Here is a 26,402-nt window from a genome sequence, read left to right as displayed (position 1 = left end):
TCTGTCTGTCTCTCGGTTTGTTCATCTGTGCAAATGGACACGGCTGGACGCACATACTCCATACTTTGCCTATGGACTGGTGACACCCCAGAGGGGCCCAAGACAACATTTTTGATTTTCCAAAACATCGGATTACTGCTAATCCAACATGCTTCATTTCTCATAGGCTACATGCTCACGCTAACACACTGCGCAAAGCCTCGGCGGGGAATCCCCTCCCCTACTCGCCTGAGCGTTTCGATTGGACGGGACCTCGCAATCAGTGCTCCTCGCCGGAGACGTCCGCTAGGGCTGAGTCTACATCACTGAGGAGACGCGGGGAGCGATTTACATCATTTTGTCAGAACGGAGTGAAAACATACAGTATATATCACGTGTCCACTCAACTCTCCACTGGGCCATTCAGAGGAAATCAGGTTCACGGGCAATAACTACTAGTTTATTTATACATTTCTTGAGCAGACTACGCAATTAAAACAGTGCATACAGGTCCATGAGATATCATTCTAAAGTCCTTCCTGCACTATATGGCGCATTAGGCGGCGCCGATCTCCGTTTCTGTAGCCCTCGGCCTCTTGTCTATTACATAGCTAGGGTTACAGTGGGGCACTGGTCCTCTGGTAACCACGAGAGTTCGACTCCCCACTCGCATCTGTATTGCAGTGTGCCTTGCCAGACAGCAGTAGGTACCATTTTTATGATGGTCTTTGGTATGACCCGACCGTGAGTAGAACTCGCGATCTCCCGATCGAGAGGCAGACACGCTAACCACTAGGCCAACTCGCAGATATCATTCTGCCTGATAATAAATGCAGTTGAAGACGGATGTAATAAAAAATGCAGTTGAAGACGGATGTAATAAACGTGTGACAGCCTTCCTTGTAAAGCTGATTACAAGCGATACATTCCTAATGTCAGGTGTGAACTAGAGCCCTGCACTCCCGCGGGAGTCCCGCGGGACCCGACGCAAAGCAGTGTGGCGTGGGACAAATTTTGAAAGCTCATTGCGGGCGCGGGCGGGAGGGGGAGTGCACAACGCGGGAGCGGGCGGGAGAGGTGATAAGCTGCAGTCCCGCTAACTAAAAATGTGTTTAAAATAAAATTTATAAATTATTAATTTATGTCTATCATATATAATTTGTGCTGGATATTTTATTTGGCATTAATAAAAACATTTTAAGATGCCTAAATTTGCGGATGTGTTCTAATCTCGCGTACGTTTCCGATTCCTTTCCGCTCTTCCGTGTTTGAGATCTCCGATCATGGCAGAAGAGCAGAGCTCCTCTAGTGAAGCTCACAATGGGTATCTCTGTAAAGCCTCAGCTGCGCATGCCGCCTGGCAACGCGCACCCTCACTACGTGCGCTAGGTGAAGGATCGGTCAGTGGAGAGCTCAGCTAAGCTCAGCATGTTTAATTCCCCAAGCCAATGACCAGAACTTTTGTAAGAAATAACGCAAACGTCTGCATCATGCGGGATTTGCGGGCGGGAGCGGGACAAAATATGGCAGGCGCGGGCGGGAGCGGGACTGAAAATCATAATTCTTTGTGGGAGCGGGACTGAAAATTCTGTCCCGCGCAGACCTCTAGTGTGAACAGCTACTCGTCTCGGCTGTCCACTTGTGACCAAATCACCTTGGGTGCACGTTAACGGGGCCTGTAAATTTGGACAGCATAAAGACTGCAGTTACTGTATATAATGTACACAGATTTAAAGCTGAAATCTATAGAAATCATAAACGACCCTGATAATGAACTGGAGATGCTTTCAATACACTCCATAGGATTTGACTATATAGCATACAGTTATTGAAGAGTAATGACTCATAATTGCACTGTCACCCAGAAGAGGATTTGTTCCCTTTTGAGTCTGGTTCCTCTCGCTGTTACATCTCGCTTACTCGTTATTGATCCAAGTCTATATCCGGATTTCATTAAAACTGCTTTGTGAGAATGTCCATTGTTAAAAGCACTATATAAATAAAACTGAGTTAAATTGCACTGAATTGAATTCAGTTACATATCCCTCATATGTTACTACGGAAAGACTGCTCCAGTTGGGGGAGGAGCTAATTTCAAGGCTAGAAAAATGTAACCATGAGCTTGTAATGAGCAAACTAGTGATATACAGGGTGTTTCAAAAACTTGGATATCATTTCACAATCTAACTTTGCCAATTCTCATTCAATTGACCTCAAATTTTAACAGCATATGTGGAAACAGGTCAAAATTTTATGTTTAAAGGAGAACTGAAGTCATGTTTAAACTTGCTTTATTTCTTAATTAACATGTTATTCAATTACATTTTCGGTTTTAGTAACCTTATATCGTGACATGTATTGGCAACTAATTGCAATTAAATATTATACTTATCGGCCTATTCGGTTTTTAGCCGTGCTGAATTTAGTTCGTTTGGTCCACGGCAGGCATCGCTTATCCGCGCGATCTTCACGAGACTTGTGCGAGACTTCGAAACGTGAAGTGTCAGCCAGGTGTCAGTGCAGCCATTTTGAAAACTGTTTTCCAAACGAAATATTGCACAAAAACGAGTTTAAATGACGATTACCGCCTACTTTTTTCAAACTTTCCTGATTGCTATCAAAACAAACAAAACTTCCAGCTTGATTACATCAGCATTCGAAAGAGGGTGCGCACGTCTTTTGACAACGTTGGCACATGTTGGTCACTTTGATTTCCGCTGTACGTTTTACTTCCGTCCTACGATGTCTCGCACAGGTCTCGACGAATCTCGTTTACGGCCATCGCTTTGACAAATGGACTGATATATTACAGAGCATATTTCAAACATGCATAACTTGCTATAGCAGTGACAAAATAGCTATCAAAAATGCATTCCGGTATTTAATAAAATGAGATAAATAGAATTTTGATAATAAAAAATTTGCCTTCAGTTCTCCTTTAATGTTTTTTGTTTGTATCTTTTTAGGTATAGAAATGCCATTCAGTGGAAAAGAAAAGGCGTTTTGTGTGTTAGAGTACGCTCGAACACAGTCGAACAAGACTGTGCAGCGTGCATTTATGAGAGAATTCTCTAAAAATGCACCAACTGCAATGTAGATTTGGACATGACACAAAAAGTTCAAAGAGAAAGGCTGTCTGTGCAGGGCAAAAAGATCTGGACGACCACCAGCATCGGAAGAGACGGGTTTGCGAATATTGAAAATTTGTGAAATCGTTCATGGAATCTACATACCTTTGAATTTCTCATTCAAATTTTGAAGAATAAATCTTATTAAAATAAGATTTAATAAATCTTATATTGCTCAACATTAAGCCTGTTCGGTTTCATTTGCCTAGACTATGGCTACGTTCACACTGCAGGCTGAAGTGACTCGAATCCGATCTTTTCGCCCATATGTGACCTGTATCCGATCTTTTATTGACAATATGAACGACACAGATCCGATTTTTTCAAATCCGACCCAGGCCGTTTGGATATGTGGTCCTAATTCCGATTCCTATCCGCTCTTTTCATATGCGACTTCAGTCTGAACCGCCAGGTCGCATTCATCCGACTTACACGTCATCAACAAGCCACAAACGTCACTATTCTGCGCTGAAGTAGGCGGCGGGTCTCTCAAAAAAAGTTACAACAACATGGCACATAAATGACATCAATGCGAGGGACGCTTCGGGCTGTGAAGGTTCTGAATCTTCTCAATGGAAGGACGCAGAGGTTAGGGAGCTGATTTCCATTTGGGGGGATGCAGCTATTCAAGCTAGATTGGATGGGTCATACCGCAACCGGGCGGTTTTACTTCCGTAAACACTGGCCATGCTCACTGCGTGTGACGTCGTCGTATCCTGCAGTGCGCATGCGGAACACTTTTAGGTCGCTTTTCGTTCATACTGAGGATCACATACAAGTCGCATATATTTGTTAATGTGAACGACCTCACAAAAAAATCGGATTTCACAAAAAAATCGGAATTGAGCATTAAGCCTTGCAGTGTGAACGTAGCGTATGTAGTTTCTGGTGTCAGCCCTGTGATGACCTGGCGACTTGTCCAGGGTGTACCCTGCCTCTCACCCATAGTCAGCTGGGATAGGCTCCAGCTTGCCTGCGACCCTGTAGAACAGGATAAAGCGGCTAGAGATAAAGGATGGATGGATGGATGTAGTTTCTGGGATATTTACATCTCAAATAATATGAATTTTTTGAAACACGCTGTACATTACAAGACAATACTACAAATTAAAGTTCTTTATGGTACCTTTACAAACTATATGATTAGTGTATGTTTAGGAATTAAAACATTCAAGAGAAACATATGAGGTCAGAAACATTAACTTTTAATGGCACGAAAGCTTTTTTGTGGTTTTTTTTTTTTTTTAGTTTACTGGACTTAGCATTACTCAAAATCACAGTGAAATGTCCATTTCAGCAATCCGTTTCTTTCGCAACATACTAAAAAAAAAAAGAAAATCACCTCTTATTTCCGCAGTATGATACATGCTGTGTGTTTTACAGTATGTATTATGTAAATGCTGCACACTTCCTCTTTGCAATGCGTGCAGGAATAGCCCCTCATCAGTCCTGTCATGCTGCGGCCAGCGGCACTGTTTGTACCCTGGGCCTTTCCGCCTTTCCCCTCCCCCCCACTCCCTCGCTCGCTCCGTGGCCCCACCACACTGGTAATGAGGGCTGAATACACAATAAGAGCATGTCATACTCTGACAGCTGGGGCGGCCCCTCTGCCTCGCCTGGGCTACAGGCTGAAGCACCTTCTAATTAACACAGACCTTCCTCTTCTACCCTTGAGCACCCACACACACATGCACGCACACGCACACACCTCCCGCTGGCTTTTATTGGCTGCATTCAGCCAATAAATGCTGGTGTGTGGCGAATGCCTCCCCCCTCCATTTTCAAAAAGGCCCTCAATTATGTTTTTCTCCTTTTGTATGGCCAGAGAATACGGACGGCTCTTATTGAATACTGCATACACCTTTATCGAGCGGTGGCGGTGGAGTGGGGAGAGCAACAAGAGAGAAAAGAGCGAGGAAGAGAGAGAGATATAGATGGATTGGACGGATAGAGCAAGAAAATACAAAAATGTAGTCTATATTGTTGCATAAGGTTGACTTGATGGCTAGTGTATATACCTGGTTCCTGTAGCAGTAGTGTCTAGTGAACGGCAGATGTTTATATTTGTGGTTCGATGAAAGAATTATAGAATGAAAGAAAAGGTTTTCTTCTGGACTTCCAAATGAGAGCTTGGAGGATTTGGAGGGTTGGCGACCCCAAAATGCTACCATCTTTTGTGATTTGTTAAAGTAATTTTTGCTTCTCTAACCATATTCTTTACCATACATGGGGCAAAATCAGGGCTTTGAACCAGAATTTTTTTCCTATTGGTTCGTTCCGAACAGAAACGGAATTTTAACGTTTCCGGTTTTGGGTTCCACCATTAAACAGACGTTCCCGAACCGGTTAGAACAAAAAAATTTCGTTCCCGGAACGGTTAATTACGTTCCCTGTCAGCTGTTTAACAAATGGCTATAAAATTATGTCTCTGTCTCATCCAGCTTAAGCCAAATGTAGGCTAATTCTATTACAACCTTCATTAAATAAGACAAGAAATAATTCAAAACAATTATTTCAAATGTTGGCGATTTGGATTCTCAGTATGTCTTCCCATCTACACAAACAGAAAAAGTGCCAAAAATGAAAGATAATTCGTTTAGTGTGTTACCAAAGGCTAGTCAGGCCCTATGCATTGATAGGCTAACAGAGGTTAACGTCATTTAATGTTCGCGAGCCTCTCATTAACGTGGACAAATATATTGATATCGTGTTTGAAATTGACGTTTTTGAATAACGATAGACTGCAATATTTACCTCTTATTTAAGATGTGGAGACGTGATAGTAGTCCACCCTCCCGCTCTCTCCATTCAGTCAGCGAACGTCACACAGGAAGTGAACCCCAGCGGGTCATAGAAACTTGCGCAGGAGAAGAATGACTTTTTTATTTGTAGGCTACGGAAACTTTGAGGAACGAAATAAAAACCGGTATTAACCGGTTACCATTATTTTTAATAAGCGTTTCTGTTCTGGAACATAAAAAATAATAAAGTTTCTGGTTTCGTTTCTGTTCCATGTGAAATAGAAAAAGTTCCTGGTTTTCGTTTTCGTTCCTTGAACCGGTTCAAAGCCCTGGGCAAAATACACAAAATACTCCTCATCCAGGCAAGTTCATTACAATCCAGATTGTTTTAAGCTTCGTACTTATTGCCCTAACAGTCGGTACGGCCATTTTCAGGCAGTTCATCTACTGCCTGATTTATAAAAGTCAACATATTTTGTCTCATTTTATTCGCGTCTTGTCTAATCTTCTCCATACTGTTAAATGACTAAAGAGACTTGGCGTCTGTGTCACCTTATATTTATACCCTATTGAAACAGAAAGTCACAGAATGTTCCTGAATCCTTGACTTGCAAGTGACGTCAAAGCAAAATAGAAACCCGGATGTCGGCCATGTTGGTGGATATACAAATGCTGGGTCAAGCGACAGTCCATACAAAACATAGTCACGTGTGCGCAACTCTCTCTGTTTGTACACTGCTTTAAGCATTATTTTAGCTATGCCATATCTTTTGTGCTGTATATGGTTGTGGTCACAACAGCACTCGTGACCGTGGCACGTTCTGATTTTTTCGAATTCCGTCCGTGATTCTGAAAGAGGGCGAGGAAACGCTGAGGCTTAGTATGGAGAGGAGACGAACACAGCTGAAGAACATCGGCAGGGCTGATCTAACCGAGGCTAAAACCAAAACAGCTCGTGTTTGCAGTAATCATTTTATCACAGGTGAGATTCAAAAGCTTTCTCGATAATATCAGGGAAGAATTTTATTTCATGTTGCTAGAATTTTGCTATAAAACGAGCGTTCTCTTGTCGTGGTTCACTCGGTCGTTGTTATAATTTTAACATGTGTATTAATTACTATTTCGCTTCGAGGAGCGCCAGCAAAATAATATGATAGAAACAATCCAGACTGGGCACCCACTCAGGAAATGGGCTATGTTTCGTCCAAGGTCGGACTTGATTCTTCGGCAGCCAAACCAGATAGAATGCGATATCTGGGTACTCGATGGTCGGTAGAAGCGTCTTATCTTCAGAAAAGTCTGACCTTTTTAAATACAGTGGTGCTTGAAAGTTTGTGAACCCTTTAGAATTTTCTATATTTCTGCATAAATATGACCTAAAACATCATCAGATTTTCACACAAGTCCTAAAAGTAGATAAAGAGAACCCAGTTAAACAAATGAGACAAAAAATATTATTCTTGGTCATTTATTTATTGAGGAAAATGATCCAATATTTCATATATGTGAGTGGCAAAAGTATGTGAACCTTTGCTTTCAGTATCTGGTGTGACCCCCTTGTGCAGCAATAACTGCAACTAAACGTTTGCGGTAACTGTTGATCAGTCCTGCACACCGGCTTGGAGGAATTTTAGCCCATTCCTCCGTACAGAACAGCTTCAACTCTGGGATGTTGGTGGGTTTCCTCACATGAACTGCCGCTTCAGGTCCTTTCACAACACTTCCATTGGATTAAGGTCAGGACTTTGACTTGGCCATTCCAAAACATTAACTTTATTCTTCTTTAACCATTCTTTGGTGGAACGACTTGTGCACTTAGGGTCGTTGTCTTGCTGCATGACCCACCTTCTCTTGAGATTCAGTTCATGGATGGATGTCCAGACATTTTAATTTAGAATTCGCTGGTATAATTCAGAATTCATTGTTCCATCAATGATGGCAAGCCGTCCTGGCCCACATGCAGCAAAACAGGCCCAAACCATGATACTACCACCACCATGTTTCACAGATGGGATAAGGTTCTTATGCTGTAATGCAGTGTTTTCCTTTCTCCAAACATAACGCTTCTCATTTAAACCAAAAAGTTCTATTTTGGTCTCATCCGTCCACAAAACATTTTTCCAATAGCCTTCTGGCTTGTCCACGTGATCTTTAGCAAACTGCAGATGAGCAGCAATGTTCTTTGTGGAGAGCAGTGGCTTTCTCCTTGCAACCCTGCCATGCACACCATTGTTGTTCGGTGTTCTCCTGATGGTGGACTCATGAACATTAACATTAGCCAATGTGAGAGATGCCTTCAGTTGCTTAGAAGTTACCCTGGGGTCCTTTGTGACCTCGCCGACTATTACACGCCTTGCTCTTGGAGTGATCTTTGTTGGGCGACCACTCCTGGGGAGGGTAACAATGGTCTTGAATTTCCTCCATTTGTACACAATCTGTCTGACTGTGGATTGGTGGAGTCCAAACTCTTTAGAGATGGTTTTGTAACCTTTTCCAGCCTGATGAGCATCAACAACGCTTTTTCTGAGGTCCTCAGAAATCTCCTTTGTTTGTGCCATGATACACTTCCACAAACATGTGTTGTGAAGATCAGACTTTGATCGATCCCTGTTCTTTAAATAAATCAGGATGCCCACTCACACCTGATTGTCATCCCATTGATTGAAAACACCTGACTCTAATTTCACCTTCAAATGAACTGCTAATCCTAGAGGTTCACATACTTTTACCACTCACAGATATGTAATATTGGATCATTTTCCTCAATAAATAAATGACCAAGTATAATATTTTTGTTTCATTTGTTTAACTGGGTTCTCTTTATCTAATTTTAGGACTTGTGTGAAAATCTGATGATGTTTTAGGTCATATTTATGCAGAAATATAGAAAATTCTAAAGGGTTCACAAACTTTCAAGCACCACTGTAATATGGGTCAAAACCACACATATCTATCTTCTCTTTGTATCGAATCTTCGCTCGACCGTTCAAATCGTGGTAACAGTGAGAAAATTCAGCGTTGTTTACAGACACGCTTTAAGCGGCTGCCACCCTAGTTGCTTTGTATATCCACCAGCATGGCGGACGCTCATGACGTAGCACATTTTGATCACGTGGCTGCAAGTCATCTATACCAAAGTGAAAACTTAAAAAAAAAAGTGAATTATAATGTAAATTTGAATATGCTTTGGTTACATTTTGGTCATAAGAATTTCTAGGGATGTCAATAATCGTGAGACACATTTTCCTAAAAGTAAATGTTCTGATATTTTGAAAAATATTTTATTCTTAGAACAAATTTACTTCAATTAAAAGTCAGAACGCGCTCATATTTTCAGTGTGAGATTAAGCTCATTAACCATGCGCAATTATTCTTAACCTTTTATTCGCCCACCTTTTCCGAGGGTGCCAGTAATTTGGAATGATTCGTGTTATATATGAATATATGCAGTATGTAAAGTCTGCACATATGCGTCGGAAAGCTTGCACGCTGTATGAAGTCAAAATACAGGCGAGAGTGCAGCGTCGTTGCTTTGTTGTTGTGAGCGGCTCTTGCTCCAGGGGGAGGGAACTGGAGCAGCGCAGCGCAAAACAAACACACCAACATCCAACATCCAAACACAACGAGAGGAAAGAAGCAACGTGAAATCAAGAAAGCAAGGAAAGAGAGCCAGCTTTTGTTTTGCTCTACATGGGCTCCCATCATGCCCAAACTAAATAGCCCTTGCATGTCATTATCCTTGAAAACAACAACAAAAAAAACTTATAATAGGAAAAAAAAACAGAACAGGAAAGAAAGGAGAGTGAAGCAGGAAGAGGTTGAAACAAGCAGTGGGGGAGGAGAGAGAGAGAGAGTGTGTGTGTGGGGGGGTCTTCGATCGATCGGGGCCGCTGTTGAAATGTTAATGCTAATCGTATAATCGCTTTCCGTCAGTGCCTTGCGCTTCGGTGGCAGCGCCAATTAATCTCAGGGAAGGCAGCGCATGACCTTGGAGCCTGGAGCCGGGCGGGCAGCCCAGCCGTGCTTATGTAATTACACTGTGAAGTGTGTAATCACCTGGTCTAATCCCTCAGGCCGCACAATTAGGCCAAGCGGCGCTGGCCGGGGCCCGCCAAGCTTCGTGCCGCCCCGCGCGGCCCGCAGATGAATAACGGTCAATTAAAGCTGCATGACTGGGGCCGCGAGGCGTCCGCTCGATCGTAATTAGCTGTAATCATGAGGAGACGTACCCGGCAGACGTGCTTCTCTTTTTATAGGAAGCAATTTAGAAGGAGGCAGGCTTTAACCGTTTCATTCTGGGTTCCAAGGGGGGGTTGATAAGAGAGGGTTGGGTTAGCAGGAGAGGTGTTTTTGTGTTTTGCTAAGACTTAACTCCTTCACACCTCCAGCACACACACACACACACACGTACACCGAGAAATTCTGGATATAACAGATTGTTTCCCAAAATGCTCGCAAACTCCCTTCATTTAGGTTCGGTCCCTTTCTCTCACCAGAGGGAAACTATTAATGAGCCATGCTTATATCAGTTTTATATATATTTGTCCTAAATAGCAAACCGTGTCATACTTCTCACCAACTCTCTCTCCCTCTCCCCCGCTCTAAACCTCAGGCAGTTTCCTCATGTGTGACGACCTGTCAGTGTGGCGGCAGCATTGCACCCTGCCTGTGTGTGTGTGTGTGCGCGCGCGCACGCTTATGTGTGTGTGTCTAAACTGGCCAGGCCAGAGAGAGATGAGAGAGGAGTGGAGCGGAGCTGACAGGACGGCCATTAATGAGCGGAGCGCAGGGGATTAGCCGCTCTCCGTGCCGCTCCTGCCTCGCCTCGCCTCGCCTCGCCTCGCCTTGCCTCCACAGGAACACATTTGCACAGGAAGCTCATTAAAATGCATGAGGCTCTCACTCGTGCTCTCACTCCCGTTCCCCACCACCACCTCCCACCCCCAGACCACTGTCTGTTCCTACTGCCGCTCCACATGCCAAACGCATTAGGATTTGCCTTGCAGATTCCCTAAATGCAATCAGACAAATGGTTGGCTGGGGCTGTAGAGTTATTGATCGCTGTAATGATTTGTTTTTAACAATAGCCACTAATGGGCATTGGATAATCAATTATGAACAGTCGATGGAAAGGTGAGCTTGAGCAATGGCTTTCGGCCCACCCTTTCAGCCTGCCCGGCTCCCAGTCGATGCTTTGCATGGGAGGCCGGAATTGGACATGCCTGTCCTTTTCACAATGTCACTCGTAGTCAATGGCGAAAGCATGTGACCCTGTCTGTCCTGACTGGAGGCACTCCAAAGCTACAGCTGATATGGGGACATAGAGTATACACCATCATGGGTAAAGCAAGGGTTAAATCCAGAAAGAAAAAAAAACAGGAGAGGAAGCAAAAGAAAGAAAGAAAAAAAAAAAAAACACCACCCCTCACCCCTGACCAGGAAAGCATGCAGGGCTAGTTAACATCAGTAGTCCTGTGTGGCTAATTATGGCAGGTGAGCGGAGTAAGGGCGGCTGGCTGGCCGACCTGCATGCTGTGCTCCCGTCAGGGCAAGGAACAGAACACAACGCCTACGCTGCCCCCCTCAGCCCACTTCCTCCCTCATTCTCTCCCTCCCTCCATCTCTCACGCCTCGTCTCACCAGCCCATTATCGATCCTCCGGCTTCCCGTGCCACATAAATAATCGACAAGCAATTACCCGCCCACTCCCGCTGCTTGGGCTTTCTTTGGAGGCGGAGGCGAGCGCCAGGGCCTTGTGGGGAGGGGGAGACTGGGAAGGAGGGGAGCGCAGGGAGGTGTGCGGCGCCTGGACGACCGGCGAAGCCCAAAGCCCCATAAATACCTCCTGACAAGATCAAATCGGACAAGGATGCAAAGAAGTAATGCCCACTGGCAATCGGATCCCATTAAAGAGATTTTCCTTTATACTGCTGCCTCTGCTTCAATATCATCGGCCTTCCTTGTCCCTTTTTCTCTTCTTCCCCGACTTCAGCATGCAATACAGTTTCCTTCCTTTTTTCCCTTTTCTTTCTCTCCAGCATGTGATCACCCACTCAAAATCAGTATGCAGTATTCATTAGAGCTGGATGTTGGGTTCAGTATTAATGTGAAATATTCATGTTATTTTAAAAACACAGAGCATCCCCCCCACCCCCGTTTCTGTGGTCTTAAAGTGTGTCTGGGAGATGTTCCCTTTGTGTAGGATCAAATTATCCACATAGGCTGTTCAAATCTGCTCGATCCCACAATTTAGATGTGTGAAAACACATTCATATGTTTGGTTTGAATCCCACTGGTGCTAGAGAGAGATCATGAAATTGGTCTGAGAAAGTATTGGCCGACTGACCAACAAATAGAAAAACTCAACCAGATCTTATTTTTTTTGGCTTCCCAGCCCCACCCACCAACCCACAAACCCTAAGGTTTGAATATATCCTTTATTTTATATTACTGTGTAGTTTTAGGGTAGTCATTGATATTAGGTATGTGTAGTATATGTAAATAAGGATTTTTGTGATACATACCTCTCGCTGAAGTGTGCATCCCTGTGCTGGGGCAGGCCTTGTTTCCTCCTCTGACTGGAGGAGCTGCCTGCAGAGGGGAGGTGAGCTTCCATAGCTCCTGGGTTCCTCACAGCACTCAGAGCCTCCTGACGCGCTCGCAGCAGCTCTGAGGACACACACAACGTAATGCTTAGAGCATTCCAACATAATCCCACAACCCCTCTGTCTGATTTATGATCAGTGCTTCAGGTCAGAATATTCAAAACCACTTTGTGCAAGCACAGTTTGTCCTACGAGCATCTTAATGGCACCTCATTTGTAGCCCAGAGAGAAATTAACAGAAAAACAGTCCACACGACACACACAAATGACCTCATTTATGGGTTACCATCTAAAGCTGAGCTTTTCCTTTGAGTACTATATTCTGCAGTCACAGCCTCTTCTCTCTCTCTCTCTCTCTCTCTCTCTCTCTTATAGCAGGCTGGCCAAGCCCATCTCCCATCATTACCAAACTAACAGGGTCACAACAGGAAGCACACAATCTAATGAAAGGGTGTTAAATAGAAAATCCATCCTGTGCACCTCCCTCTCTCCCTCCCTCCTTCTTTTTCTCTCCTCCAGCCCTTTTTTAATTAGACAGTTCCCGTGGGAGCTGGCGGCCATTTCCGAGGCCGGCGTGTGGGCCTGAGCGATCAGGTCGGGGGTGGCGCGACAGATATTAATGTGCACAGGGCCGCTGTATTGATCTGTTTATTGCACTTCCCCATGGGGGACCGGGCCGACGGCAGACAAGACCTCTAACAGCCAGAGAGAGAGAGAGAGAGAGAAAGAGAGAGAGAAGACAGGGAAAGACACAGAAATAGAAAGCCAACTTGATGCAACAGCAAACTTGAGAAAACTTGATAATTCACTGCATACATTTTGCAACCATTAACGCTCGAAGTTGGTAAAAAAAAAAAACTGAGTTGGCTACAGCGCTTGCAAGTTTCATGGTACGATCTGTCGTATAAAGTGGTATGAATGAAAATAAGAGGATGAAATTCAAAGAGGCTCTGACCCCCCTCCCCTCCCTTCTTCTCCCTTCTCTCTACTCTGCCGTGGCAGGCCCTGTCCTGCCTCATGCACATGCATTTCTTATTCTCTTTCATCGGCAGGAGAGCTTCGCCAGAGTAGGGTCACCTGGGGCTACAGCCCTCAGCTGAGCAGCCATCCCAACAGCACATGGTCAATCTCTGCCAAAAACATCCAGAGCCAGAGGGGGAAAAACAACTGCAAGATATTACCCTTTCTAATTCAGCCCTATTCATACCCCACCCAATGAAATATCTAACACCATCCCCACCATCACGCATGTGTCTGGGAGCTGAGGGAGAATGGGAAAGGCCGGAGCGTGTCTTTGACTTTGGAGGCTGCAGAATTCCCCTTCCTTCTTCCATTCCTGCTCCTTACATCAAGGGAGGACGGGGAGCTGGCGGAGGCCTCCAGGTGACCTTACGGCCCGTGGAGGGAATAGCGCAGCAACATACCCCCCCGCTCCTCCCTTAAACCTCACGCATGCACACCCATCCATGCATGCTTCCCAGCCTTTCATTTCAGGGCCTCCTCTTCAAACAGATGAAAGGCCACTCTGCAGGGACTTAGGCAAGAGGGAGCGGGGGGGGGGGGGGGGGGGAGGAAAAAAGGAAGGATGCGGGACAGAAAGAGAGAATGTAAAAGCAGGCCGGTGCTGAAAGAGTTCTGGGGATGTGTGGGAGAGCTCGGGGAGGCAGCTGCAGGGGTTCACAGGGACCTAGCCTGCTCCCCGTTAGTGTCAAGGAGCCTATGGCAGGCCCTTCACCTAATCTATGGAAGAGAGCCTAGCCTCACAGAAACACATGAAACACAGCAGATGAGGTGGAGGGTGCGGGGCAAAAAAATAAAATCAGTCAGGAAAGCAAAAAAGAGGAGGAGAACTGCCTGAGGACGGAGTGGGATGTTTCTGAGGAGAGAATGAGGATACGATAGGGCCATGAGAGTGTGTGAGAGAGAGAGAGGGAAGAAGGGGGAAAAGGAGGTAAAGAAGCAGCTGGGGCTTGTGTTTCCTTGTCCCCCGAGAGATTTCTTTGAAAAAAAAAAAAAGGAAAAAAAAACTTGCGAAAAACAAGAACCGCCTCCACTGCATGAGCTATGGAGCAGGAGAGAAAACAAACAAGATGATATATTAAACTTGATCATGGATGGAGTGAGATGGAGCAAGAGAGCAGAGGGAATTTCTGGGACAGGCAGACAGAGATTACATACTGCTTGAATGAAGTGCGAATCTAAAGTGAGAGAGTATACACTTTTGCTGGAGGTATAGTGGATATAAAAAGTGTACGCACCCTATTAAAATGATTTTTTTTTTCTGATGTAAAAAAATGAGACCACGATAAATATTTTCAAAACTTTTCCCACCTTTAATGTGACCTATAACCTGTACAATTCAATTGAAAAAAAAAAATCTGTTAGGGGGAAAAACATTTTTAAAAAATTAAAAAATGTACAATAAGCTGGTTGCATACAGTAAGTGTGCACACCCTTAAACTAATACTTTGTTGAAGCACCTTTTGATTTAATTACAGCATTCAGTCTTTTTGCGTTCACACCTGCCATCAATTAAAATGACTCTGATTAACCCCAAATAAAGTTCAGACATTTACTCAGTTGCCTCCTCCAGCAAAAGCCAGGGTTCACAGAGAGCTTACAAAGCAGCAAAGGGATCTCATTGTTGAAAGGTATCCGTCAGGAGAAGGGTGCAAAAACATTTCCACAGCATTAGATATACCATGGAGCACAGTGAAGACCGTCATCAAGAAGTGGAGAAAATATGGGACAACAGTGACATTACTGAGAACTGGACGTCCCTCCAAAATTGATGAAAAGACAAGATGAAAACTGGTCATGGAGGCTGCCGAGAGGCCTACAGCAACACTGAAGGAGTTGCAGGAGTTTCTGGCAAGTACTGGGTGTGTACTACATGTGACAACAATCTCCCGTATTCTCCATATGTCTGGACTATGAGGTACGGTCAAAGAAACATCCAGGCCTGGCTAAATTTAGCAAAAAAAAAGCATGTGGGAAAATGTGTTATGGTCTGATGGAACCAAGGTTGAACTTTTTGGCCACAATTCCAAAAGGTATGTTTGGCGCAAAAACAACACTGCGCATCACCAAAAGAACACCATACCCACGGTGAAGCATGGTGGTGGCAGCATCATGTTTTGGGGTTGTTTTTCTTCAGCTGAAACAGGGGCTTTAGTCAAGGTGGACGGAATTATGAACAGTTCTAAATACCAGTCAATTTTGGCCCAAAACCTTCAGGTGTCTGCTAGAAAGCTGAAGAGGAATTTCATCTTTCAGCACAACAATGACCCCCAAAAGTTTTGGAATGGCCCAGCCAGATCCCAGACCTAAATCCAATTGAAAATCTGTGGGGTGACCTGAAGAGGACTGTGCACAAGAGATGTCCTCGCAATCTGACAGATTTGGAGCGCTTTTGCAAGGAAGAGTGGGCAAATATTGCCAAGTCTGGATGTGGCAGGCTGATAGACTCCGACCCAAAAAGACTGAATGCTGTAATTAAATCAAAAGGTGCTTCAACAAAGTATTAGTTTAAGGGTGTGTGCAATTATGCAACCAGCTTATTGTATGTTTTTTATTTTTTATGTTTTTCCCCCCTAACAGATTTGTTTGTTTTTCAGTTGAATTGTACAGGTTATAGGTCACATTAAAGGTGGGAAAAGTTTTGAAATTATTTATCATGGTCTCATTTTTTTTTTTACATCAGAAAAACCTATCATTTTAACGGGGTGTGTATACTTTTTATATCCACTGTATGTACACAAATATGCAGATGGAGTATTATGAGAGCAAAAGTGCAGAAAGTGAAAAGTCTCAGCAAAAAAAATAAAAGGAGGGGAGAAAAGGTTTTTTTATATGTATATACAGTCGAGGACAGGGTGAGAAAGTAAGAAAGAGGATATCTCCCATCAAAGAGCTGGCAGGCAGAAGCGTTGGCAGCAGCTGACTGGCACAGCCTTATCACAGGCGCATGAGCTCAGCATGCATGGGCAAGCCATCATGCTCACATTCCTCCAGGGGGGAGGTTGAGGGGTTGTGTGCGAAGAACACCTCAGCCCGGTGAGCCTGTTTTCAATGGCATGGCTTATGAAACTGTACACCTGCCTGAAGAACAGATGGAAAATCATTAGAGTGCCGTGGTATCCTAAATCTATCCCTCTCTTCAAAATTTCGTGGATTTTTTTTGTTGTTGTTGTTTTGTTTTGCGGAGTTTGTCTTATCTGTTGCACCATCACAGTGTGTGAAGGAAGGAGAAAGCAAGCGTGTCTGACTCCACACGCCACAAAAAGCGTGCTTGCGTGAAGCTGAAGGAGCTGTGGGTGGCAAGACGTGAGAGAGAGAGATTTAACAGAATTGAGAAGGGAATCAATCGTAAGCATGTCTGCAATGCACCACAGTGCACCATCACAAACTAGGAAACTTCCGGGAACAGGAGAGTGAGCTTTGCAATACGGCACTACAAACTCCTCGCGCTCAGCCAGCCACTAATTTCTTACAGATGCAGCAGTTAAAGAATGTATAAATCACATCCCCTGAATTTGTAACGTGCAATTAAAAATCATTACTGATCAAATAAAAATTAAAGCTATATTCGGATGCAAGTGCCTCTCTGATGCAAAGCACCAGTAAAAGTTCATGTAAATTATAAATAGATTCTTTATTCAAAAAGTGACCGATGTTAAGGATAACCAGTGTTATCTTGCGAGTTTTAAGGCACGATTAAGAATAAATCACAATTAAAAACAGGTCGATGCCAACTGATACGCTTTTTGTTTGTGCCTTTATTTATAGTCTCCAAACAGTTCCTGTTGTACAGCCCCACAACTCTAAAGCCGATGGGGAAAAATCAGGAGTATTTGTGGTTGCCATGGCAGCAGTAATTTAAAGAGCTGGCTTACAGCCAATCAAAGAGAACAAATCAATACACAGCAAACCTTGGGGCCTGATGGCGCCGTTATTTACTACTGTGTGCAGCGGCAGTCACAGATCACTCACTCTGACATTCTGACACTGAGGTGAGGTGGGTACTCAAAATAGAATTGTCAGCAATTTCCAGTTGTAAACTGTGCAAACCGGAGTAAGGTGTATCACAGTGTGAGCCAAAGATAGCTAGTATGTGTTCACGCTTTTCCTTTAGAGATATTAGCGATATAAAACTGTTTGCTTTAGACATAGCATACTGTTCAGTACATTATATACTAAGTAACTTTAAAAACGCACAATGGAATTCAACACGATATCACTTTAGATCCATGCATATATTTGAAATTTATGATATTGTATGTAATGCACACACATCTTGAAACATCGATAAAAGACATTTATTGTCAAACTCAAGACAATAAAAAAATTCACAATAAAAATTCACAATAAAAAAATTCAAAGTTTTTAAAAATGCGTTTTTAAAGTTACTTAGTATATAATGTACTGAACAGTATGCTATGTCTAAAGCAAACAGTTTTATATCGCTAATATCTCTAAAGGAAAAGCGTGAACACATACTAGCTATCTTTGGCTCACACTGTGATACACCTTGGTCCATGTTCACGAAATTACAGGTTCAGTATCGTGTATGACCTCCGTTTGCTTGCAACAAGGTGTTCTTAGACCGTTCTTAGACCAAGGCGTGGCATAGACCTTATCAGACCATTGATCTGCCTCTGTGGGATCGCCTGCCATGCTTCCTGAAGTGCTGTTTTATCAATGTGCGTTTTTAAAGTTACTTAGTATATATATATATATATATATATTAGGGTGCATCAGTTGCCCCCTAAGAATGAAAAGTTTCTCCGATCATGATGCATTTTTGTTTTTATGTTCCTTTTGGTAAGAAAACACACTGGGTGAAATATTTTGACAAAATTCAAAAGTTTAATGGTGGCACCAGGAGCTCAAAGTTATGGAAAAAGCTGCTATTTTATGACTTTTATGACCAAATTTCGATCACTTTTCATGAAACATTATGGCACCTTATAGAGTATACCAAATATCTTAGATACACATTTTTAGTACATATTCTAAATATATTATCAAGCACAGTTTGAGTTTTGGGGCAGCACGGTGGTGTAGTGGTTAGCGCTGTCGCCTCACAGCAAGAAGGTCCGGGTTCGAGCCCCGTGGCCGGCGAGGGCCTTTCTGTGCGGAGTTTGCATGTTCTCCCCGTGTCCGCGTGGGTTTCCTCCGGGTGCTCCGGTTTCCCCCACAGTCCAAAGACATGCAGGTTAGGTTAACTGGTGACTCTAAATTGACCGTAGGTGTGAATGTGAGTGTGAATGGTTGTCTGTGTCTGTGTCAGCCCTGTGATGACCTGGCGACTTGTCCAGGGTGTACCCCGCCTTTCGCCCGTAGTCAGCTGGGATAGGCTCCAGCTTGCCTGCGACCCTGTAGAACAGGATAAAGCGGCTAGAGATAATGAGATGAGATGAGATTGAGTTTTAGCTGTTCATTGAATCAAACTACTTTTAAACAATACAAATGTATTATGAATCACATTAATGCTTCTCAATCCCTTGCAAAGGGTCTTAACATGATCTCTGGGTCACAAGAAATCAATAAATGGAGTCCAACATTGTGATTCAAACCTTACGCGAAAACATAAAATAAGCGTTTTTTGGCAAAAAATGAACCTCATGGTGCCACCATCAGACTTTTGAATATGGTCAAAAAATTTTACAGGATGTCTTTATTGGTGAAAAGGAACACCCAAACAAAAATGCATCAGATTTTATGAAAGTGAGGGCAACTGATGCACCCTAATATATATATATATAAAAAACATCAGAATGGGGGAAAATGTGATCTCAGTGACATGATGGTTGGTGTCGGGCTGACTGGTTCGAGTATTTCAGAAATCACTGATTTCCTGAGGTTTTCACGCACAACAGTCTCTCGACCAGTTAGCGGAAGTTCTGTTGAGAAATGTCCAGATCGATGGTTCCAGCTGACTGGAAGCCTACGGAAGCTCAAATAACCACCTTTTACAGCCACGTTGAGCAGAAAAGCAACTCCGAACACTGAGGTGAATGGGGTTCCACTCCTGTCAGCCAAGAACAGGAATCTGAAGCAAGAGCTGGCTCACAAAAACATCGCCTGGTCAGAACCTGCGTCCACTGTAGTCTCAGACTGCTGTTCTTGGCTGACAGGAGTGAAACTCAATGAATGATCTTCTGCTGTTGTAGCCCATTACCCTCAAAGTTCAGCATGCTGCATATTCTGATATGCTAGTCTGCTCTCCACGGTTGTAAATAGCGGCTATTTGATTTACTCTCAGTGAGTGTGTATATGCTGTATGTCTGAGATCAAAGCAATAAGGTAACTCACCATGACTAGGGATGCTGCTGGCGAGCTGGTAAAGACGCTGCTGCTGCTCTTCATAAGAGCCATGCTCGTTCAGCGCTGACATCATCCGCCTATAGTGTTCTTCTGGGGTCATGTGACTGCCCAGCTCCAGTGCAGGGGTGTGGGAGTTTTCTGTGGAACGAGAATATTACGATCTGAGCAAACTGCAGACTTTCAAATGAAATTGACGTATTCTGAAGGGAAAGTAGGACCACAATGAACCAAATAAGTATGAAAAGTTCAACAAACACAATTTCGCTCTGTGACCAAGAACAGCGCAGGACAATTCAGAAGAGCAAGCTGGTTCACTGACAGCCAACTCTGGAAGTAGCCAGATGTGGATTAGTGCTGCCAGGACAAATGCTACTGTTTCAAACCCATTTGAATTCATTCATTCATTTGCAGTAACTGGCTTCAGTTACCTGTTTTATCACATACATATTCACACACACGTTAACACCCAGTGACAATTTAGCATCGACAAACCTGCGCAGGGAGAACATTCAGGCTCCATATTTGGAGCCATATTTGAAATTCATAGGAAGAAATTCGAATGCTCAGTATAGCTGATTTTACTTTTACATGAATAATGCTGGGCGGCACGGTGGTGTAGTGGTTAGCGCTGTCGCCTCACAGCAAGAAGGTCCTGGGTTTGAGCCCCGGGGCCGGCGAGGGCCTTTCTGTGCGGAGTTTGCATGTTCTCCCCGTGTCCGCGTGGGTTTCCTCCGGGTGCTCCGGTTTCCCCCACAGTCCAAAGACATGCAGGTTAGGTTAACTGGTGACTCTAAATTGACCGTAGGTGTGAATGTGAGTGTGAATGGTTGTCTGTGTCTATGTGTCAGCCCTGTGATGACCTGGCGACTTGTCCAGGGTGTACCCCGCCTTTCGCCCGTAGTCAGCTGGGATAGGCTCCAGCTTGCCTGCGACCCTGTAGAAGGATAAAGCGGCTAGAGATAATGAGATGAATAATGCTATGTATGACAAACTTTATTTTCAAATATTTATCAATGTATCATACGAATCTTGTATGAGTGATAATATTTAACAGTTATTCCACAAAATCGAGTCGTACATGAGCTGATAGCTGACGGGGCGCGTAACACCGAGTTGGCTATAAGCCATGTACGACGAGATTGAGTGGAATAACTGTTTTATTCTATCCACATTCACTGGATTTTGAGAAACAGAGCATTTGTATTTTTTGAAAATTCGATGAATAAAAACTTTATGCAAAACGTCCGACAAAATCATTTCTGCTTAGAATGTAAATAAACTGGTGAAATGACCGTCGCAATTTGTGAGAAATGCTATAATAATAATTCTTGAAAAATAAAAATTAAAAAAAGATATGTTCTTACTATCAAATACTTTCCATATTTTGTTGCTTTTTGGGGGGGTATTTCTTGGGGTTTTGTTTTCAAGTAGAGTTTTATTTTGTCCTCGGTTGGTTCAGTAACACACTCCGCCATTTTCTTCTTCTTCAGGGTTTTTTTTTTTTTGGTGGTTGGCAAACCAATTTAAAGGTGCATTACTGCCACCAACTGGGCTGGAGTGTGGAACAGGAGATATTGGGGGTGGAAAAAAACTTTATTCTTTTAGCTATTTCTGTTTCTTTTAAATACTTGATAACAAAGTGATATATCTGACTCTTGATGCGCTCTGCCATTTTGTTTTTCTCTACTCATGGTATATGAGCTGATAGCCTAGTAGTAGAGTAGCCAATCAGAGCGTGTGACTGCTCATATCCAGTGAATGTGGATCGAAGAAATACTTTTACACTGGAAATATAATACATTAAGCATGATTGCTTTATTCTGAACAGTAAAGAAAAAAATTAAAATTTAAAAATAAATAAATAAATAAATAAATAATAAAAAATGCAATAATCAAAACAGTCACGAACAAACAGATCTACAATACCATTATATTATAGCCATGGTAGTGAACATATATATAGTTAAGAAAAAAAGCCATTTTCTTATTTGGAATTTTAAAAAAAATATATCGTAATCCTGAATGAAGTCAATCTGAAACCGGCAAATTCTGATGTGGATCCAGAGTCTTTAATCATGCCAAACAACGCAAACGGTTACTGTGGATAAATAAATAAAAACAACTTTACATTAAAGTTGATTAAAAACGTATGATGCTGTAATGATGCTCTTTGCTTAAGAAAGTGGTTGTTTTGACCTTTTCTGATTTCTGTGACGCGAATGCATAGCTAATGCTACTGCTGACGTTCATCCTGTTTGTTGTTGTATAAAAGGATAAAACAGGACTGTCCTTGATATTCAGGTAAACCAAATACTAAATATATAAAGTAATTACAAATTGATTGCTTTTTTTTTGGATTCTAGATACAAAATTTGGTGTTTTATGCTTGGAGTGACTGAATACCAGCGTGTACACCTAAACTGATATGTGAACGACAGAGTGAAGAGACGTCAGTGACTGAATTATTAGGTGTGGACCTGGCAACAACACAAGAGACAGTAACCCAAGGCAGAGCTGGGGGACTGGTGTAGGAGGGAGGGAGGAAGAGGAGAAGAAATCGAGGGTGAGATGGAGGAAGAGAGAGAGGTGAAGAGAAAGAATAAGAAGGGGGGGATATTTTTACCCTCCGTGTTGAAAGCCGAGTCTGGCCCCAGGCTGGCGGAGAGGGAAGCGGGTGGGGGTGTGAGGGTACTGTGCCAAACATCGGATAATCCACCAAAGGCCCTCAGGTGTGTGTGTGTGTGTGTGTGTGTGTGTGTAAAAGAGAGAGCGTGAGCGAGAGATAGGAGTACGATAAAGAGAGGGAGAGACTCTGTAATTACTGTAGTATATGTAAGTTTTCAGATTTTGTAAGAAACTCGGGAATGTGAATAGTACGAACATATGGCTTTAGCATGCGTCTGCTTGCTCTTCTGTATTATATACATTTGCATTCATTTGGCTGAGGCACACACACACACCTGCACGCAAGGCTGGGAAATGACATTTTGTTTTTGCACCTTGTCTTGTGTAAGCTGAGAAGGTTTGTTTTGTCTGTGCCAGAGAGTGCATGAAATGCATTCACAGTTTTCTTTGTGTGTGCACGTGTGTCAGTTTCTGTGTCAACAGGGAGTCTTGACACCGCCGCAGCATGACTTGGAGTCTAGAGCTACACTTGACTCCAAGTTTCTATCACTGCACGTCTCTCTTTCATTTGCTTCCCTCATTAAAGATTGTACCTGATGCTTCAGACCCTGCGCTCTTACCAGGTTGTGTGACGGAGGCGGACTCAGACAGGAGCAGAAGCTGGGTCTGAGGCCATCGTCATATACACGATATTTCTGCAAACATTTTTCGGTCTCTTGTCCAAATGAAAATGTAATTCACTAGTCAGTGAAAAAGGTGTTTTTTGTTTTTTTTTTAACACCGTCTCAAAAGGTACAGATTTTTTTTTTCACTGTTTTTGTGTGGATGGTTTTGAAAACGCTGATGTCACAGTCTCAGCTTGCACATGTGCAATGCAGTTTTCTGTTTGTCTTAAAGGTACCAGGACTCCATTTATTATACCTCCTGACCAGGTTGTTTCTTTGTGACTTGTAATTTAATAACGTTTGAGCTTTTATTTCACTTTAGTTTATTATAACACCCTCATGCTGAGGTGCCAGTATATGATACATGCTAAACTACAGTACACCTAAAGCCACTGCTACGGTAGGAAAAAAAAAAAAAATCCCTACAGATTTTGGATATCAGACTTGTTGACTTGTATTCAAGGGTGACCTGAAGCACCACTTCACTGTCAGTCCACACGTATATGAACTTTTAGCAACGTCGGTGTTTTTCCACATTTCGCTTTCTCTGCTGCTCATTTATGCATGCTCTTAGCATTAATCTTGAGGCGTTTGAGAGAAAAGCTGATGATATACTATCGCTGGGCTGACGTGATGCATGATGTGATCTCTCTTTTTTTTTTTTGCTTTCCTGATGGACAGAACAGGGGGGCGGCATCACAATTCCACTATCACTTCTAAAAGTTGCTCTGGATAAGGGCGTCCGCTAACTGCTGTAAATGTAAATGCATCTTTATCTATTTAGTGCTTCAAATATCCCTGTCTGCATCCAGGTTTAAAAGCAAGATGGGTGTGGCCTTAACTACTGTAGGAGGAGTTTTTCCCCCCATTATGACCTTGAAAACACTGGAAAAAAGCCCAGAGGTAAAAACAGCAGCACTGTCAGCATGATCTGAGAATTCTGGCCCTGACATTTCATAACTGATCAGAACTAGAGATGCTTTTTGTTTGTCCTGCAAGCTTCTTATCTGAACACACACTCACACCTGCACTAAAGTAAAAACCTCCAATTCATGCAACTTTTTGCTGCCTCCAGCTGGACCTGAGTGCTGATGCAGACCTACAGAGTCTCAATCAAACCTTTCTGGCAAACTTTCAGGGGAAAGAAATGAACAGTGCACCTCGTAATGACATCAATATAATGTATTCATATTCACTTCCATCCCAAGGATGGAAATGTTTTTGAACTTTAAGCGGGTTTTAGATATATAATAGTTATTCCACAAAATCGAGTTGTACATGAGCTGATAGCTGACGAGGCACATAGCACTGTACTGTATAAGCCACGTACGATGAGATTGAGTGGAATAACTGTTTTATTCTATCCACATTCACTGGATTTTGAGAAACAGAGCATTTTTATTTTTATTTTTTGCAAATTCAACAAATAAAAACGGGCGGCACGGTGGTGTAGTGGTCAGCGCTGTCGCCTCACAGCAAGAAGGCCCTGGGTTCGAGCCCCGGGGCCGGTGAGGGCCTTTCTGTGTGGAGTTTGCATGTTCTCCCCGTGTCTGCATGGGTTTCCTCCGGGTGCTCCGGTTTCCCCCACAGTCCAAAGACATGCAGGTTAGGTTAACTGGTGACTCTAAATTGACCGTAGGTGTGAATGTGAGTGTGAATGGTTGTCTGTGTCTATGTGTCAGCCCTGTGATGACCTGGCGACTTGTCCAGGGTGTACCCCGCCTTTCGCCCGTAGTCAGCTGGGATAGGCTCCAGCTTGCCTGCGACCCTGTAGAAGGATAAAGCGGCTTGAGATAATGAGATGAGAATAAATAAAAACTTTACACAAAACGTCCGACAAAATCTTTTCCGCTTAGAATGTAAACAAACCGGCGAAATGATAGTAGCAATTTGTGAAAAATTTGTGATAATTCTTGAAAAATTAAAAAAAGATATGTTCTTACCATCAAATACTTTTATTCCATATTTTGTTGCTTTTTTTTGTATTTTTGGTGTTTTCTTTGGTGGTTGACAAACCAACTTAAAGGTGCATTACTGCCACCAACTGGGCTGGAGTGTGGAACAGGCAATATTGGGGGAAAAATATATCTTTTAGCAATTTCTGTTTCTTTTAAATACTTGATAACAGTGATATATCTGACTTGATGAGTGCTGCCATTTTGTTTTTCTCTACTCACAGTATATGAGCTGATATCCTAGTAGTAGAGTAGCCAATCAGAGCACATGATTGTTCATATCCAGTGAATGTGGATAGAATATATATATATATATATATATATATATATATATATATACACACACACACACGGACACACAGACAGGGCCTGACACTCAGATCCAGTACCAGTCAAAAGTTTGTACACACCTACTCATTCATAGGCTTTTCTGTATTTTGACTATTTTCTATAGAAGACATCAAAACTATGAAATAACATATATGGAATTATGTGGTACAGAAAAAAGTGTTTTAGATTTTTCAAAATAGACAGCGTTTACCTTGAAGACTCTGACAAGATAACTATTGACGTTATCTTAACCAGCTTCATGAGGTCATCACCTGGAATGCTTTTCAGTTAACAGATGCCTCATCAAAAGTTAATTAGTGCAATTTCTTGCCTTCTTAAAGGAGAACTGAAGTCATTTTTAAACTTGCTTTATTTCTTAATTAACGTGTTATTCAATTACGTTTTCGGTTTTAGTAACCTTATATCATGACTCGTATTGGCAACTAATTGCAATTAAATATTATAGTTATCGGCCTATTCGGTTTTTAGCCATGTTGAATTTAGTTCGTTTGGTCCACGACAGGCATCGCTTATCCACGCGACCTTCACGAGACTTGTGTGAGACTTTCAAATGTGAAGTGTCAGCCAGATGTCAGTGCCGCCATTTTGTAAACTGTTTTCCAAACGAAATATTGCACAAAAACGAGTTTAAATGACGATTACTGCCTACTTTTTTCAAACTTTCCTGATTGCTATCAAAACAAACACAACTTCCGGCTTGATTACGTCAGCATTCGAAAGAGGGCGCGCACGTCTTTTGACAACGTTGGCAGACGTCGGTCACTTTGATTTCCGCTGTACGTTTTACTTCCGTCCTACGATGTCTCGCACAGGTCTCAACGAATCTTGTTTACTGTCATTGCTTTGACATATGGACTGATATATTCCATAGCGTATTTCAGACACTCATAACTTGCTATAGCAGGGACAAAATAGCGATCAAAAATGCATTCCTATATTTAATAAAATGAGATAAATAGAATTTTGATAATAAAAAAATTTGCCTTCAGTTCTCCTTTAATGTGTTTGAGATCAAACAGTCAAT

The 26,402-nt window shown here is 42.8% G+C and overlaps 1 protein-coding gene across 5 annotated transcripts in view; it reads right to left on the bottom strand.

Annotated features, from left to right (window-relative positions):
- The window catches only part of samd11 (sterile alpha motif domain containing 11), a 109,896-nt gene that overhangs the window by 9,284 nt on the left and 74,210 nt on the right, over positions 1-26,402 (bottom strand). For all 5 annotated transcript variants that reach the window (XM_060938305.1, XM_060938304.1, XM_060938302.1 and 2 more), the window contains exons 6-7: positions 19,771-19,920; positions 12,373-12,517 (exon numbers count right to left, since the gene is read on the bottom strand). In XM_060938305.1, the coding sequence (XP_060794288.1) occupies positions 12,373-12,517; positions 19,771-19,920 (295 nt within the window). The remainder of the gene's footprint in view (positions 1-12,372; positions 12,518-19,770; positions 19,921-26,402) is intronic.

Source organism: Neoarius graeffei, chromosome 13, assembly GCF_027579695.1.
Source record: "Neoarius graeffei isolate fNeoGra1 chromosome 13, fNeoGra1.pri, whole genome shotgun sequence".
NCBI lineage: Eukaryota > Metazoa > Chordata > Actinopteri > Siluriformes > Ariidae > Neoarius > Neoarius graeffei.
Note: the sequence above shows the minus strand (reverse complement) of the source record. Positions and strands in the feature narration are given on the sequence as shown.